The following is an 18,634-nucleotide window of genomic DNA, read 5'->3' as shown; positions in this document are numbered from 1 at the left end:
TTTTACATAGACGATGATAAAAAGCTAGACATACTGAGTGTGTTATTCAGAGGTAGTAGGTGGGCACAATAATCTACATGTGACATGTCTGTTGGTTCTTATGAGTTTTATGAGGTAAATAAAGCTGTTTCACTTGGTGACAATGTATAAATTCTCTTAGTTACAATATTTACAGTTTTTTTTTTTTTTTTTTCCGACTACCACAAGAAATGGCAGATTTTGACAATTCTGTATACAACATTTAACCCTTGTTGTAAAAGACCATGTTGCAGAATGAGTCCCCTCTCCTGTCAAAAAAAAAAAAAAAGCCTACAACATGACTTTTTATCAAAAATGGGATATCTATAAAACAGGAAGGGGCTAATGGAAACAAAACAGTTACTGCATTCTCTGCTGAAGATGCATGCGCTTGTTTTAAAATGACTCCTAAATTCAACTATTTTAAGGTTAGTTATATGAGCTTGGCATGGTAATATTAATTGTCTCTGTAACAAAAGTCTTGCCATGAACACTTCCGTCCCCTGTCCTCTTCCACATTCTAACTTTTCCACTGCAAGTACCGGCTCGGCTCCACTCAGCACTGCTTGGCCCAGCTCGGCTCAGTTTGCTTTTCCATTGCGTGGTACGAGTCGGCACCTTTCAGCACTGTATAGGCTCTACTCGGCTCGGTTTGCTTTTCCACTGTTGTAGTACTTAGTACTAAGTGGGTGGGATTACAACGATTCTCTGACCAATCAGTGGCTAGTAGTGACAAACAATCAATGCTGCATGCAAAGGATTGTGAGATATGGTATCGATACGGCCTGCTTGGAACCCCAACCGAGGTGGTACTGTTTAAGTGAGCCGTACCTACGCCGTACCATGTAGTGGAAAAGCGCCGCTGTACCAAACTGTACCGAACCGTTCTAACCCGTACCATGTGGTATCATGCAGTGGAAAAGCGTCATACCAAGCCAAACCGATCCATACAATGCAGTGGAAAAGCGCCTTATGTCTGGGTGCCAAAGGATTCCCATTGATGTCCAGGGGTCTAATACATTTTAATCCCATATCTCGAGTTGTATCCCCCGTCTGCAGCTTGTATAGCTACATGAGAACCAAGAATGGGAGACTCTTAGGGATTGCTTCTACACTACCTACCCTGCCCAGAGCCAGAATACTGTTTCTACTCTCACTGATGTCCTTTGAAATTGGGAGGTCTGGCCTTGGAGAATAATCTCTTTCAAGGAAAATATGAAGAAGGCGATATCTATTTGTAATGAATGAAAGCCTAATAAGTTCAGTGCTAGCGCTCCTACTTTAAGTTAATTCATAGTCCATAAGGGATTTTAGGAATGTAAAAAAAAAAGAATATATAACCTGGAATTCATAAAGACTAGCAGGAACCAATTTTGAGGAAGTGTCTCGCATACGTTCTAAAAGTAGCGCAGTGTGCGCTAAATTCATGTATCTTTCTAGAACTTGTACTTGAATTTGGTGCATGCTGAGCCACTTTAACAACGCATGCGAGAAACTTTCATAAAATCTGTATCTGTACGCCAAAAGAAAGTTGATCTTAATAAGCTCCACTTTAGTAAGATATACATTGTTTTTTACTTTATTTTGAACTTGGCGCAGGTGTTGTGTCGCAATGTAGAAGTGGAGCAAATTATAAGTATTTTAATTTGGTGCATGAGTCACTGTCGGAACCAAAACTGATAACTATGTTTTTGTAGGCGTAACAGATTAGCAAGAACAATTAATTGAATTAACTTCCCCCCATAGTGTCTACATATGGCAGATCCCATTTTATTTGTTTTTGAATTAACATATACCTGGACCAAAAATAACTCTTAATATTCGTCTGGGGTTCCACTTTAATTAAGAGAGTGTGGAAGAGAACAGAAGATGATGTGCATTGGCACACAGACAAGCAATAGTAACATGCCAGTTTGTTGTCACCAAATGTTGTTTAGACAGCTAATGCTAAAGACCAGTAGAGCTCTCTTTTTAAATTATCTTTAAAATTAAAAAAACAAAAACCAGTAAAACATTACCAAGTTCTAATGAAAAGAGATGAAGGCAAATTGTGAAATGTAAGAATTAGAATTCCAGCCAAGACTTTTCGTTCTGGATACAGTGTGTTAGGGCTAAACACTGTTCAACATGTTTTTGTTGTTAGTATCCATGCTTGGGAAAATGTCTCTAAATTACTACAAAATATGAGAGGAAATCTTACAAATATGGAAACAGCAGTAAAAGCAAGAGGGGTGCTAAACCTTCCTCACTCTATCCAAAATTAAAAAAGAGAGGTTTTGCCTGGTATTCCACTGTTACAACACTGGTTTGTTTAATTCATTTCTGCTTGATTTTCCGTTTCTTTGGTTCATAAGGTTGAGTTAAAATGGCTGCTTTAACCATTGCTCACAGCAATATGGCATCTAATAGGGAGAAACTGGATCCAGCAAACATCATATAGTTCAATCCCTCCTTTTGTATGATTAAATATTGTTTTTACATTTAAAGGGCCAATAAACCTGCAATAAATATTGCCTCACATAAAAAAGCCTAAAATTCGCAAATACATATGACATAGTTTTCATTGCATGACAAAGCTTCTGCAATATCAGTATTTATTACGTTAACAGGTGCAACATTCTCCCCTGTATTTTTTTAATTTTAGGCTGTACGATCTTTAGAATTAAAAAAGAGAAAATCAGTTGTGTGGAGAAAAACACCCTTCTTCCTGGTCAGAAAGTTTGTATTTTAAGTGATACCTTTATTAGCTAACTTAAGAGCAACTCCACTTTCATGGAAAAAGTAAATAAAAAATAATATAGCATGCTGTATATAAATGCTACATAATCTTTATTATTAGTATTATTATTATTGTTATTATTATTAATAATATGTATTATTATTATTATAATTATTATTTATGTAATTTAATGACATTAGTATTGCATTTCCTTTTCAATTTGCAGCTTCTGTATTTTCTGTGTAATTTTATGCAATATGGCAATCTGATTACTTCTGTAAACTGCACACAGAATGCTCCCAGAAATGTAATTTTCTGTTTGTATGATTGACTTACTGATTTTCCCATATGTCTTCAATAAAAAATGTTCGTTTTGTCAGGATACTTCTTAAGGGTTAACTACTTCTAAAGGGATGCAGACCCTGCAGCTTTTCCAATCAGAACACAAAAAGTGCACAGGTGATTATAACAAACCAGCTCCCTTTTTTCCAGAGCAAAAACAGGTAGGAATCAGGAACAAAGTTTTGAAAATGCTTGCACATTGATCATCCAGAGGGGATTGTTTTTTCAAAAATTGAGTTACTCTTTAGTTATTAAAGATGTCACTTTTCGGGATGCCTTAGAACCCTTCTTTATAACAGATTCCAATTGGTCACAAATTATCTTATGTTGGCTGGTATGGATAAACAAAGATAAATTGAAGTTAAATATGCTTCCGGGAGAAAATGCTGCTCAATGATCCTTTTAATGCTCACTATGGCTGAAGGTCTTTGCCCTTATTAATGTGACCTCCACAAAGAAGAAGTAGTTTAGATTGGCTAATCTGTTCAGTAGAGGTTATGTGATCCAATACCCAGGCGTTCAGAGCTATAGCCACTACTGGAGGTCACCTAAAGCTGAATTTTCTCAAGGAAGGGTAAGAAATTCATCACTCCCGTTATTTATCTATCTCAGCAAGACAGTTAGCATAGGTTTATGTTATTTAGGCATATGTTTGCTTTATATAACTTTGGTTTTTGTAACCATTAAATATTTTTCCCCATAACAATAAATTATATTTATAGCTTATGCTAGGTTTACTGGTCCTTTAAAATTACAGTAGTTGTTGAATAAGTCATTCCGTTATTGGCCCCTCTCACCATTAGTCATTCATATAATTGACAATGTCGTGTAAACAAAAGTTTGGAGCACAGAAGCAAGTTAAGCATAAATGTATTGCAATGACAAAAAAAACAATCAACTAAATGTAAGCACGAAAGAACTTAATTAATGAGTGCAGTTGCTAAAGTGATTGATTTACTGCATGAATTGTACATGTTTGTTTCCCTGTAAAAGTGGATGCATCTTCATAGATCAATAGCGCTTTTAATGTTTCATATAAGAAAAAAAAAATTGGAAAAAGAAATGTTGATACCAGGTATACATTGTTGGAAAGTGTAAAATGTCTCTTTCGGTATGACCCCAGATTCTCTGGGCAGACATGCAAACACTTCTTCTTAAAGCTGCTAGTTCATGCCTTCAATTTAGCTGTTTACTAAAAAGTGCTGATGGGACATGGAGATCGTTTCTCAAATTCTATCTCAGATCTTTGCCCAATTAGATAAAGTGCTTTGAAAGTGGTGATATAACAAAAAAAAAAAAAAAGACGTATTTGAATCCAGCAACTTGTCTTAGCTGGTTTGTACAATGTGGCTGTGTAGGTCCTTTTTTGAACCAAGCAAAGCAGCACCACCAATCTGAAGAAGGGTTTTCTGAGACAGAAGGGTCTTCTTCCACACAGCTAGGACTCTGCTTCGCAAAATTTTCAATAAAGACCTAAAATGATGCCTAGTCATAGAGAAAGCTCCATCCAGACTGCTAAGATGCACACATACAGCTTGAGTATGGATCACTCAGTTAGAGGTATCAGAGTTCACGCTGCCGGGCCCTTCTGTTGGGGAAGTGACGGAGGAAGGGGTTGCTGCCTCATGCCACCCTCCATTAGCCTGGAATAAAAGGGACAATAAATAAATGTAACTTTTATTTTTTTTTACAATACAAAAATATTTTATCATCTATGGTAACTACACACAACACTGATTAAGGCTACCACCTACCTCCACTTTGTTAGGGCAATAATAATCAATTTACAGCTCCTGTTCTGATTTCAGTGGTAACTAATTACAATTTATGGCATAATAGAGCATTCATATGACCCCACAATTTATGGAATAATAGAGTATTCATATGACCCCCTATTCAGAAGGTAATGCAGAGTATGAGAGTACTTCACAATCCAAGTAAATACATATTCGCCAGCACACCAAGGATCTTGCAAAAGCAGTCCAAAAACTTTATTCAAGTTACGATCACATCAAAAAATAGTGCAACGTTTCGGAGCCGCACAGGACCCCATCTTCAGGCATGTGTCTGACGAAGGGGTCCTGTGCGGCTCCGAAATGTTGCACTATTTTTTGATGTGATCGTAACTTGAATAAAGTTTTTGGACTGCTTTTGCAAGATCCTTGGTGTGCTGGCGAATATGTATTTACTTGTAACTAATCCAGTTGCCAACTGCTGATCGCTTCAGCACCCAATATACACAAGCCTACAAACCAGGAAGGTGTGCGATAGGAATATGAACTATACTTCACAATCCACTCACAGATTCTCTTTTGTACAGGTTGCAAGTCAAAGGTGTATAGAAACAAGCAAAAGTAATTTCATTTCCTTGCTTGCTTGCTTATAAAATAAGTATAAATCAATCTGATATTTTGGGGTTGATTCAACCACATTAACCCCGGAAGGATTTTCCCCCTTTCTGACCAGGCCTTATTTTTGCGATTCGGCACTGCGTTATTTTAACGGACAATTAAGTAGTCGTGCGACGCTGTACCAAATCAAAATTTACGTCCTTCTTTCCCCACAAATAGAGCTTTCTTTTGGTGGTATTTGATCACCTGTGCGAATTTTTTTTTTTTATGCTATAAACAAAAAAACAGCGTTCATTTTGAAAAAAAAAAACAATATTTTTTCACAGTCTGCTATATTATATATACATTCTCAAAAAAAAAAATTAAAAAATCAAAATTTTTTAACATTTTAGGTCAATTTGTTTTCTGCTACATATTTTTGGTAAAAAAAATCGCAATAAGTGTATTTTGATTGGTTTGCGCAAAAGTTATTGCGTCTACTAACTACGGGAAAGATTTATGTCATTTTTATTAAATTTTTTTTTTACTAGTAATGGCAGCGATCTGCGATTTTTTTGCGGGACTGCGACATTGCGGCGGACAGATCGGACCCCTAACTGACATTTGTGACATTTTTGGGGGGACCAGTGACATTACTACAGTAATCAGTGCTATAAATCTGCACTGTTACTGTAATAATTAGACTGGCAGGGAAGGGGTTAATACTGGGGGTGATCAAGGGGTTAAATGTATGCCTTATGTCCCTGCCTGTTAGTGACAAGACCCGCCTGCTTTGTTTACATAAGCAGGCGGGTCTTCTCTCCGTTTACCAGATGATCGTGGGAGATGATCGTCTAAACACAGCGGGAGTGCTCCGCTGAAACCCCTTCCCCTTCAGTCATGTAGTACTACGTGACTGGACCCAGGGGAGCCGCACTGCCGCAGTAATATTACTGTAGGCGGTCGGCAAGCGGTTAATAAAGGCAAAAAGTCTGTTAACTTTGATAAGGGAATGTTCCCTTAGCTTATTGAAGTGCCACTGACTGTTTTTTTATCCTTGCATGGGAGTGGGTATTCTTTGCAAAGTGAATTTTCACCACATTCTCTATGCAATGTAAAAATCACCTTGCAAAGTAAACAGCCGATTTGCCCTAGTAAATCAATTCCTTTGTCTCCAATTAATATGTGGTTACACATATTCGGGATCTGCATGATTCCCAATGATCTGCATGTACCAACATGGGATTTTCAGGAAACCACCAGTCTACAAATGTTTCTAGAGATAGCATATACCACATCTTTGAAGGACCGCATATGACTAGTCAACAATAACAATTTTTAATCTTTATGCTGCTAGCTGCAGTAAATAGATAGGAAGGTGTATTTATTTACATCTTTTAAACTATTTTTTTGTTTACGTTTCTCCAGTGGCTTTCTAGTTCATGGCCTAGGCCAAATGATGGCATACATCCAAGGAGTCTTTATGGGCGTTTTTGTTTTTCTTTCATTTGGAGGTGGGGAGGAGGGATTTTTTCAGCTAAGCCCCTCCTCCTGCCTCCATGCCTGCGCTAAGGGCAAATGTGTTCCAGGAAGTAAATGTGACATGAATGCATGGAGAAATGGATAGAGTTTACCTTCAATGGTCAAAGTGAATTAAATAGGGTTTTCAATTCATGGTGCTCAGATACAGATTAGCTCTGGTTTAAAGACCTCTTGAGACAACACATGTCCTGCCACTTTTAATACCAATTCAAGGTGCCTGAATAACTTCATCTCTAGCATTTAGTGAAGTACAGTAAGTGTCAGTTTTGCCCTTCAGCTGCCAGCCACCTGTCATTCTTCCTGTGCAGGTTAGAATACGATGGCATGTGACTGACTCTTACGAGTAAAAGAGACAGCAACCCACTGTACATCTGTCATACGAATATGTTTCATATCACTGCTGCCTTGTATTTAGGGCTATGACACAATTGGATTGATATACTAAAGGCAAGTAGGCTGTTTACTTTACAAGGGACGTTTCCCTTAGCCTACTGAATGAGGGGAAGCTCTGATGACTTTAATCATCCAATCATGTGCAAGCAAATTGCTGTTTTTTTTTTTGTCCTTTGCATGTGATCGGGTATCCTTTGCAAAGTGAATTCATACCACATTTACTAAGCTAAGGGAAAAACCCCTTGCAATGTCAACAGCCCATTTGCCTTTAGTAAATCAATCCCAGTGCATCTTTAAAACAGAGATGTCTAGTCGAAGTTAACGTGATGGCTTGCCCTGAAAAGCCCATTGGCATTTAAAGGGTTCATTTCATTGCATGGGACATGTTGCAGCTTTGATCTAAAAAATTTATTTAGTACCTGACCGCCAACTATGTAACATAATATCAGTCATAATACCTATAGCTCCTTCCCTACGTCCTTTTTGGCTTTTCTAATTTATAAAAAACAAACATACAATATCATTTTTATTTTTTATTTTTTTTTACCACCACACAAGGCAGCTGGAAAAGCCCACTTCAGTTCGACTTTTTGCAACCCCCTTCCCCAGCTGAATTTTTTTCTTCCTCAAATAAATTAATCTTTCCTCTGGTGGTTTGAGATTACGCTCTGTATTATAAGAGAGCGCCTTATCAAACCTCATCAGAAAAGATGGAATTCATGTCCGCTATAATGCTGCAGGCAATAACAGCTTCATATTTTATCATGTTGATAAGGATTTTGCAAACTCTCTGAAGCATTTTCGGGATGTTTTAAATGAAAAAGGAATACTGTAACTAAAAGCCTCTTTTAGACATTTTCTTCTGGGTTACTATAAGTTATTTATAACCCCCCACCCCCGAAATAACTCATTTGATATTTCAAATGCAAACGATTTGCGTATTTAATGATCGCCCAGGCTGTCTGCCCCCCCACCCCACATTCTCCAAGCTAGAAGTCAACATTTTCAATCATTGGGGGAATCGTTAATATTGACTGACACTTGGAGGGAGGGAATAAAACTCCAGTCGTTTACGTAGACAGAGATATTCTGTGCTTGATTTTTAAACGCTTGCCTGTACTTGGCTGTGGTTGATTCGATTTTAGCCGAAAGGAAATATTTATGAAGCCAAGCAAGATAAAGATGGAATTTTATATTACTGCTATATCACAGCTTAATTATTATGTTTATTTTGCTGTACAGCTGTACGTTTTCCCAGTGGTGTGAAGTAAAGGAGACAGGACATAGCTACAAATGGTAAACACATGCAAATAGGCACGTAGCTGCCGTATGTTTGACAAGAACACAGCCCATCAAATTCATCATTTCAATATAGAGGACCTACCATGCAAGCATGATGCTAACACCAAACACAACTATTTTCCTGCGTATTTGTCACAAATAAATAAAATTGATTACATTGTAGTACACCGCTGCATCTGCAGCACAATATAGCCATTTACCCATATGGCCCCTGCATGCAAAACCCTCAGTGTACATAGGTGGCCCACTGTAATTTCCTCTTTGGTCAGTAGATATCCCCAAAGCCAATAATCTGGAAGGTTCAGGAGTCAGTATGGTTAAATACCAGCCTGACCCTGCCAGTATAGGGACACTATGGGAAACTGAGGCTTGGATATAGAGTATATAGTGTATGTAGTGTTGGTGGGAATCCACTGATCTCTCTCACCCACTTTCTAATCACTCATCTCTGTGGGTGGACTGGATCAGTTTTGTACTTTTTCCTCATTCTTTTAGCCTTCCTTTAGGAGGTAAACTGGCAGCGGTGGAAGGACTGTATGTATTTTTAATACTACTTGCCTCCCGTTGTCATGTGACACTAGACTCTGGGACATCCCTCCTGTGAGGAACGGACTTCTTGTCTCCTCTCATTCCACATCTCTCTAACCTAAGCTGAACTACCCTTATCTGCAAGATGTGTGCAGCCGCCCCAAGGAATGGCTGAAGTGTATAAATATACTTGTTTCCATTTATTCAGTAAGTAGTTAAAAATACTTTCTTGGTGTGGACTCCTCCTTCCTCTAACCTAGTGTTTCTCAGCCAGGGTTCCTACTGAGCCTGCTAGGTGTTCCTTGAGCAATAAGCAACTTCTTACTCTCAGATAAGTAACCACTAACACCAAAGATTGCTTAATGGCGCTTTTCCACTGCATGGAACCGAAAGGTACGGCTCACTTTTTTGGTTTTCCACTGCTGGTACCGCATGGTACGGTGTAGGAACGGTTCGGTACGGTACGGCGGCGCTTTTCCACTGCATGGAACCGAACGTTACGGCTCTAAAAACAGTACCTACTCGATTGTGGTTCCAAGCGTACCGTACCGGTACTAAATTCCACAACCCCTCCCATGCAGCCTGATTGGTCCTCACTACAAGGCAGTGATTGGTCAATAATCATCACTGTCATTGTTTATGCGGCAGTAGAGGCGGTGCAATCACAGAGTAATCCTGCCCACTACTTATCAGTACTATAAACAGTGGAAAAGCAAACCATACCGTACCGTACCAAACCGTTCCAACACTGTACCATGCGGTACCAGCCGTGGAAAAGCAAACCGGGCCAAGCAGGGCCGAGCTGGTACTTGCAGTGGAAAAGTGCCATTAGTTATCTGTATGGGGGGCATTCTTCCCAATAACCACAAGTGAAAGGAGCATTCTCCTAAGTGACCATTCTGCTAATGTAATGTAAGCTGTAGATATAGTAATCATTAGCAGGGGATCCCTGAGCCTGGAAAGTTATTTCAAGCATTCCTTCATGTTAAAAACGTTGAGAAGCTGCTCCTGTATAGGGCCATTGATTAAAAATTAAATATGGGTCAAACAGGCACAGAGGGGTCTCTTGGTGCAAGGTTTAAAACAAGTTTGCAGGAGACCGTCAACTGACAATGGTAGGTCTAAGTTGCCCTGCAGGTGTCTCCACACATAAGGAAGAGTATGCTAGTTCCCCCTGGGGTCCCAGTGCCCATGGTATACTAAGACCAGATTGAGAACTCTGGGTCCAGGAAAGAAAAGCTTTAAGAGCAGTCTCACACCCCCGCTACACAACAAGCTGCCTTTGAAGTATTTTCAGGGTTTTAATAAAAAAAAAAAAGCAGCTCTGGCTTCTTTGCTCAACTGATCTCCAGCACTGTTCCCCACAAACTCATTGCTCTGCCACTCCTCTTCCTGGGTTGAGAATCATTTAACCCACCTACTGGTATCTTAGGTTTCAAGTCTTTGACCTCCAGACCCACAGGAGGAATGCTGCAGAGAAAGGTGCCAGGTCATTATGCTCTGCAGCATTTAGGGAATGTAATGTCATTGAACCCTGCTGAAGAAACCTGGAAAAAGTTAGGTCTATTGCTTTTTTTTCATGGTTGTGGGGGTGCTCCACAAGAGGGTACAAATGGGATTCAACTCTAAGGTCGGTTTTAAGATGTCAGTTGCCAATAACTCTTCTGTTTATCAGTTGTGCTGCCCATTCTATTCAAAGATTGGCCATTCGGCTACAACACTGATAAGGAAAGCTGCTGAAAGAGTCGTGATATCTGCTTCCTTTCCTCACTTACACTTCAGAGTCAGCAGCTTCCCTAAGAAAAGCCAATGAGAAGCAGATGTCATCATGGCTGCTGAAGATACAGACTGCTCTATAAATGTTTGTTAAAAAGATAGTGGCCAGCTGAAAAGTGAAAAGGTGGATATCATTACATTTTAAGAGGTACTTATATTTCCACATACTGACTTGCAGCTGCAGTGCTTTTGAATATTGCTTTCACTTTATTACACTATAATTATTTTGGCAAAATTGTGTACAGTGTAGAGAATCTGTCTGTACAGAAGCGTTCATTAAGAGACACATTTCATTAATGCATCACCAGGAGTTCATTGTGAACTCCCAGCAGCTCGTGTTTAATAACTTAGATTTCAGAACTCAAGAACTGAAATGGCTAGAAAACATCCCACAGACCTGGATATAAAACACGCCAATGGCTGAAATGTGGGTCCTACTTAAAGGCATTATAAAGGCAGAAGGTTTTTTTTTATCCTAATACATTCTATGCATTAAGATAAATAAAACTTATCTGAGCAGCAGCCCCCCCCCCCCCCAAATACTTATCTGAGCCAATCTACATCCAGCGATGTTGTAGGAGTTTCTCAGCTGCCCGAGACTCCCCTCCTCATTGGCTGAGACAGCAGCGTGGCCCGATTGGGTCTGCTGCTGTCAGTTAGCCAATCAGGAGAGAGAGGGGGCGGGGTCAGGTCGCGGCTCCATGTCTGAATGGACACCGGGAGCTGTGATTCGGCTCAGATGCTCCCATGGCAAGATGCTCTGTGCATAACCAACTGCACAGAGCAGGTAAATATAAATTGTTTATTTAAAAAACAAAAGTGACTTTACAGTCACTTTAAAGTAGACATTCACTCCAAAACGTTACTTTTCCCCACCTGCAACACTCCCACACAAGTCCATCTAGTAAAAAAAAAAGTTAAAGCCAGGTCCAAATCGTTCCAGCGGTAAAGAAAACAATCTTTTCTTATTCAAAAAAGTTTTTTGTTTTACTGCTTGTTTTTCATTTTTTCAAATTTTTTAACTCTGGCTTGTCCACTGTCTTTATTTTTGCCTAGGCAAGAATGATGTGTCCCTGATCCTTCAGCCTCCTGGGTTATATCTATTACATATAATAGGAGCCTGCAGGAGCAGAGACACACTGAGGCTGGAGGGGGGACCTGGCAGTGCATTATCGGGGGTCGGCTGCAAACACCTGGAAGAGACAGCCGGCTCCTCATGACACAGGAAGGGAAGATGGCCACAAAGGTCTGCCACTTGGCACCGGAGTGACAGATCACAGCAGGAAAACACTGGATCCACTGCGCATGCATCCTTTGAAGATAAAGAGAGGGAGGGAGGGATAGGAAAAAAAAAACATGTGGGGGGGGGGATGGGGGGGGGGGTGGGGGCAAAGTTCCTTTTTAATGTAATTACACATTAGACACCATTCCAGAAGCTGGTGATTTTATTACATACATATTATTTTATAAGCAACCATGTGAATATAATGCTGGCTCATGGTCAAGCGCACTGGCCTTTAAAACATACAATTAACTATTCATTTTCCATTCAAGACTTGTTCATCACCTAGAAACTGATCTGTTTCTTGGATCTCTTAGTGCTAACACAGGGCAATATTCTAACAGTGCCATTTTCAAAGCAGATGACATTTACGCAATGCTATTACATTATACTCTGTTCCTTTTCTCCTACGATTAAAGAAGGACAACCTCTGTTCCATTCTCTGCAAGGAAAGCTTTCAGTACTATTAGCAGCTGATCTTACAAAATGTCTTTTCTTCTGTGCACTTTAAAGTTTACCAGGGATTAGCTGCCTTTGTCATATGGCTGACTTCAGTGATGTGACATGGTATTTATAGACAATAGTAATACTTTAATGCAGACATATCAGAATAACTGATACCTTTGCCATAAATAGAGAATAAAAACATCTATAATTTCTTTTACAAGAAATACCAGAGGACGGCATTTGCAATGTACTTTGTGCAAAGCAATAGCAAAAACATTATCAATAGACTTTTTGTCCCACAAAAGTAAAAATCAGAGATGGTGCTAAGACACTGATGTCACTGCGGCATTAGGCATTTTCAAGCCTAATGGAAGTCACAAGGTATACTTGAAGTTAGGGATACTGGGAACTTAATCAATTCAGGGTTCTTATATGAATGACAGTGGTTTTATTCAAAGTTCTGAGCTAGGTAATACAGAACATGTAAGAACCCATGGCCCCTGAGGACTAAAACCCATTTCCATGACAGGGTGCATTGTGGAAACACACATCATCGCCTCAATGCACATTAAAGCAGAGATCCACCCAAAAGTGGAACTTCCGCTGATCTAATTCTTCTCCCTGTCCAGTGCCATCCATATTTGGCACCTTTCAGGGGGAGGGCGGAACGGGTACCTGTTTTTGACAGGTCTCCTTCCCCACTTCCGGAAGACGGCGCCTCGGAAGTTCCCCTCCCCCACCAGACCAATTACAAAGCTCAGCGTGATTCGCACATGCGCAGAACAGAACCGGCTGTGAAGCCGAAAGGCCTCACTGCTGGTTTCCCTTACAACGAAAGGCAGCAGCAGCACCCGGCAGCTGATCTGGAAATCGTAATTTGGTAATTGTCTATATATTAAAAGAACACATCAACCGTGGGGGTTGGCCCATGCCCCAATATATATGCAAAAACAAAATACAGAAAAGTAGGGGTTTTATGGCCAGTTGGGAGAAGGAAGACCAGGAAGCAAACACTTAAAATTAATCAATTTATTAATGTATATAAAAAAGTTTTGTGTATAGATGAGGGATATACAGAAAAGAAAAAGAAATCCCTCATATATTCACCTATATATTAAAAGTTAGCAGCTGCAGTATTTGTAGCTACTGACCTTTAATTTGTTTTCCCCAGCTGAACACCACTTTAATGCATGGTTTTTGTGTTAACACGTTGCAGTGCAATTCATTTTCAATGTCACCTGCAAAGTGCTAAAACAATGCATGATAAAGAACTACTATGCATTGAGATGCATTGGGTTGATTTACTAAAACTGGAAAGTGCAAAATCTGGTGCACCTCTGCATAAAAACCAATCAGCCGCCAGGTTTTTTTTTTTTTTGTCAAACCTTAATTGAACAAACTGAAGTTAGAAACTGATTGAATACCATGCACAGCTGCACCAAATTGTGCACTCTCCACTTATCGTAAATTAACCCCGATATGTTGGTAAAAAATGTTGCATGTCTTTTTGGGTCAGTTCTTGTGCTGTGGCAGCCCACTGAAAATTAATTCAAAGGGAATGGGCTTCCTTGAATGCTAAGCATGTTAATGGATGACACAAGTTGCGAACACGCAAGCGTTAATGTTAAGAACAGAAAAATGTGAATGATCCCTAAGAATACCCAAACTCTTAGTTTCAACGTAACCACTTGCCGACCGCCCGCCGCCTTTTTACTGCGGCTTGGCTGCATCCAGTCACGTAGTGCTACGTGTCTGGAGTGCCACACTCCCGATGAGTTTAGACACAGTGGGAGGCGGGCCGCGGGAAGATCATCCGGGAAACCAAGAGAAGACCCGCCTGCTTATGTAAACAAAGCAGGTGGATCTTCTCTCAGACAGGCAGGGACAGATTAGCAGTTTCAGCAAAGCTCAAACTGCGATCTGTCTGTGCCTGTCACAGACCCCCCCCCCCCCACCACACACACAGTAAGAATACAGGCATACATTTAACCCCTTAGATCACCCCCAGTATTAACCCCTTCCCTGCCAGTGTCATTTATACAGTAACAGTGCATATTATTTAGCAATGATTACTGTATTAGTTTCCCCAAAAAGTGTCAAAAATGTCAGCTAGGGGTCCGATCTGTCCACCGCAATGTCGCAGTCCCGCTAAAAATCGCAGATCGCCGCCATTACTAATAAAAAAAATAAATTAAAAAAAGTCCAAAAATCTATCCCGTAGTTTGTAAACGCTATAATGTTTGCGCAAACCAATTAAAATACGTTTATTGGGATTTTTTTAACCAAAAATATGTAGCAGAATACAAATTGGCCTAAACTGATAAAAAAATTAAATTTTTACAATTTTTTTTATTGGGAACGTTTTATAGCAGAAAGTAAAAAATATGGTGTTTTTTTCAAAATTGTCGCTCTTTTTTTATTTATAGTGCAAAATCTAAAAACCGCAGAGGTGATCAAATACCACCAAAAGAAAGCTCTATTTGTGGGGAAAAAAGGACATCAATTGTATTTAGGTACAGCGTCGCACAACCGCGCAATTTTCCGTTAAAGTAACGCAGTGCCGAAACGCAAAGAATGGCCTGGTCATTAAGGGGGCAAATCCTTCTGGCCCAGAAGTGGTTAAGCTTTTTGCATTTAGTGATCAATTAAAAGAATACAGGAAATAACATCCTGTATCTCTTATATAAAAAATATAGGAAACATAAATTTATGGTCAAGAAACTTGGTCACAAATAACTAAAATCTTGCACATGGCTATTGTACAAGTGAAGAAAAACTGATCGATGTGAAGTTATGTCGCATCTGCAATTCTACACGGGTTAGTGTCAGTTCCTTAAAGTTTTCTTTGCAGCTAAACAAAATCAACTCACATTTAGGTGGTGTGGACTGTACAGTGGATTCCCTCCCAAAGCATCACTGTATCCGCCCGTCTGATTGATAACATGACGAAGGGTATCCACCTAAAAGATCATAAAATATAAACATTATACCCCATCAAAGCCACAATGACAAATGTAGGCTAATTACATGTACAGTATATGTTTTCTGGCTTTAACACCTATTTCCAATGTATATTTATTAATATATCTGACACTTAAAATTAAATGGCTGTAGGTTGTCAGTCAAAAAAGTGTTTGCTTTTTGACAAGACAACCCAAGTTGTGGAATACATGCAGCTTATACAAGAAAATGAGAATGAAATGTTAAACCACAAAACTGGCCACGTATGTGGGTAAATGCATAAATAATGCAGAGGAATACCACTGAACCTATGTCTAATCAATTGTAGATATAGTCCAGAAGTGTGTAATACACTTACCTTGTCTACATGGATTTAAATTCACACAGTTACTAAAGCTATTTAGAGCTCATTCACATGGGCAGAAAAAAAAAATCTGCGTTCAGACGCAGCACTTTAGTAATTGATGTACAGCTACATCTAAATACAGTGGTGTATTTAGGTTTTGTGCTGCCCTAGGCCTTACTATGTTTGCGCACCCCCAAATGTAATTATGACCCACCCCTTCCTGTAAATGCCACACCCCTTTCTGGTTTAAGACCCGCCCTGTCATCTGTACACCACAGACCACAAACACAGTCTATCGGTGCCTATCAGCATAGCTTTCCCAACAGTTCCCATAAGTTCAACCTCATCAGTGCCGCCTCATTACTGCCCATTAGTGCAGCCTTATCAGTGCAACACATCAGTGTGCCCTCATCAGTGGCTATCAGTACAGCCCCATCAGTGGCCACCAGTGTAGCCTATCAGTGCCCATTAGTGCAGCCTATCATACCAGCAGGTAGCAGTGTGACTGCTTTATAGGGGTGCCAGACTGATTTGCCTCCTGGACCCTGCCCTCTGGCCCAATTTGTCCCATAATACTGGCACTAAACTAAAAGTGTAGCGTAAGCCGCCAGGGACCCTTTTCGTGTGGGAGTCGGGAGGAGGCTGTTTTTTTTTCATGTGGTGTGCAGCTTTTTTGCTGCCCCCCTGCAAAGTGCCACCCTGTCGGCCTAGGCCACGATACAGCACTGTCTAAATACGTAAATGTGCATTGCATGTAGCCATGCACAAAAGTAGGACACAGCTGCAGATATTATGGGCATTTGCGCCTATTCGTGGGTACTTTAGGCACATAGTTTGCGAAGGATCTGCTAGCTATGTCAGCGAGAACCTTTCTTTCATGCGGAAAATACACATATGCCTGTGTGAAACAGCCATTATGCCCGTAGATCTTCAGATTTTATGCCTGTATGCGCATAAACATGAGTACTTTAGGCACGTATTTTATGCAGGATCTTCTAGCTATGCCAGCAAGAACCTTTCTTTAATGCTGAAGATACGCGTATGGCTGTGTGAATGTGGCTTTTATCCAAAGATATATGTTATCTGTGTTCAGCCCTAGTTACAAAAACTTCCCATGGACGGGTAAATTAAGAACCCCAGTTGGTCCAGAGGGGGTGGTGGGAAGGGTGCTATGAAATCATTTTCCTAAGGAATGGGCTTATGCATTTCTCTGTCACTAACTTCAATGAAATGTTAACGGGTCAATGACCAATATAAAATACTAAAGAAGAACTAAACCCACTGATTTAAATTTTAAATTCACCTTTGGGAACATGTTACACTTGTATTTAGGATGTAAAATGTTCCTAAGCACCAATTTGCACCCCCCAGAGCATCCCCATAGCTGGCCACATGTTGCACCATGGCAATTGCAGATTCGTAATAGTTGGCGCCATCCTTGGCTGTAAATGGTTGGAGGATTTTGTTCTGCTTTATTCTCTCAATCAAATTTTGATCTGTCACACAAAGAAAATGTACCTACAACTGTATCAATAGAATGCCTCCCAAGCACCATAGGTTTAGTGATGCCTTTTTACCACATAATTGCTGGCGTGTTTTGTGGATCTGGCATGTTTTATTCATTTCAAATCAGCTTACATCACATCTGGTTTATAATGGATTTGTAAGCATCAAAGAGAGCAATATCATCGACCCACCAAAGATGATATCTTCACTAAGAGATACATGTTAGATATACTCTTCCAGAGACTGCATCTAGCAAATGATTAGACATAGGAAAATAATATTTACAAGATGGACCCTTCTTGCTCTTATGTTCTCCAGGAAAAGTAGCAAATTTTAAAATCAATTTACATAAATTTTTATATAGCAACATGTAAAATATTTGATTTCGGGAGTTATGGTATAAGTCTGGGGAAATTCTCAAAAGGGAGGTTCTGGTTGCCCAAGGACTCATCATCCCAAATCCCTTTCCCCGAGCACTCAAGTCAGAGCCGAAGGCATTCACAAGAGTTACAAATGGCAAGGGCCTACATGCTGCCAATCGTGTGCACACCGCTGGTCGGTGTGTGTGCTTTGGGGTAGCTGTGGGAGGTGCACTGAGGAATGACTCAGGGGCGTCTCTCCTACCTGTGATTGCACATTGGCTCCAACTTGGGCCCCTTGGTAAGAATCCCCATTCAGACTCTGCATATTCATGTACATGTCGCCTGAATTTGGGAGATTAAAAGAACCAGAAGAACCTAGGAAAGGAAAGAGCGAAGGAGCTGAATAAAAGAAAAAAGGATGCTTGAAAAAAAAGTATGAAGAAATAAAAAGGGGATAGTAAACCACAAAAATTAAAACCCAAGGAATTTTTTATTTTTTTTACTGCTAAATGCGACATATAGGAGGGAGCAATTATTATACCCACAATGGGGGGGTTAGGAAGGAAGGTAACAAAACACCGCTGTTGAATCAAAAGATTCTCCTGCTTGGTCTAAATTACCATTTGTTTGCAGGTAATCAGATAATCTAGCATATTCCAATCACACACAAGTATTTTATTCTGCACAATTATTATAAAGACTTAGCTTGTCATTAGGTCCTCTATTATGAGGATATTGTAGAAAAGCAAAGAAAATAAATATTATATTAAATATAAATAT

The 18,634-nt window shown here is 39.8% G+C and overlaps 1 protein-coding gene across 2 annotated transcripts in view; it reads right to left on the bottom strand.

Moving 5' to 3' along the window:
* Window positions 1-3,513: 3,513 nt before the first annotated feature.
* PBX3 (PBX homeobox 3) overlaps window positions 3,514-18,634 on the bottom strand; it is a 344,595-nt gene continuing 329,474 nt past the window's right edge. The window contains exons 8-10 of one of the 2 annotated variants that reach the window (XM_082263521.1): window positions 18,117-18,229; window positions 15,550-15,639; window positions 3,514-4,722 (exon numbers count right to left, since the gene is read on the bottom strand). In XM_082263521.1, coding sequence (XP_082119647.1) covers window positions 4,630-4,722; window positions 15,550-15,639; window positions 18,117-18,229 — 296 coding nt within the window. In that variant the 3' untranslated portion in view covers window positions 3,514-4,629. The remainder of the gene's footprint in view (window positions 4,723-15,549; window positions 15,640-18,116; window positions 18,230-18,634) is intronic. The other variant, XM_082263522.1, reaches the window with a different exon arrangement.

Source organism: Pelophylax lessonae (genome assembly GCF_965119305.1).
Source record: "Pelophylax lessonae genome assembly, chromosome: 7".
Lineage (NCBI taxonomy): Eukaryota > Metazoa > Chordata > Amphibia > Anura > Ranidae > Pelophylax > Pelophylax lessonae.
Note: the sequence above shows the minus strand (reverse complement) of the source record. Positions and strands in the feature narration are given on the sequence as shown.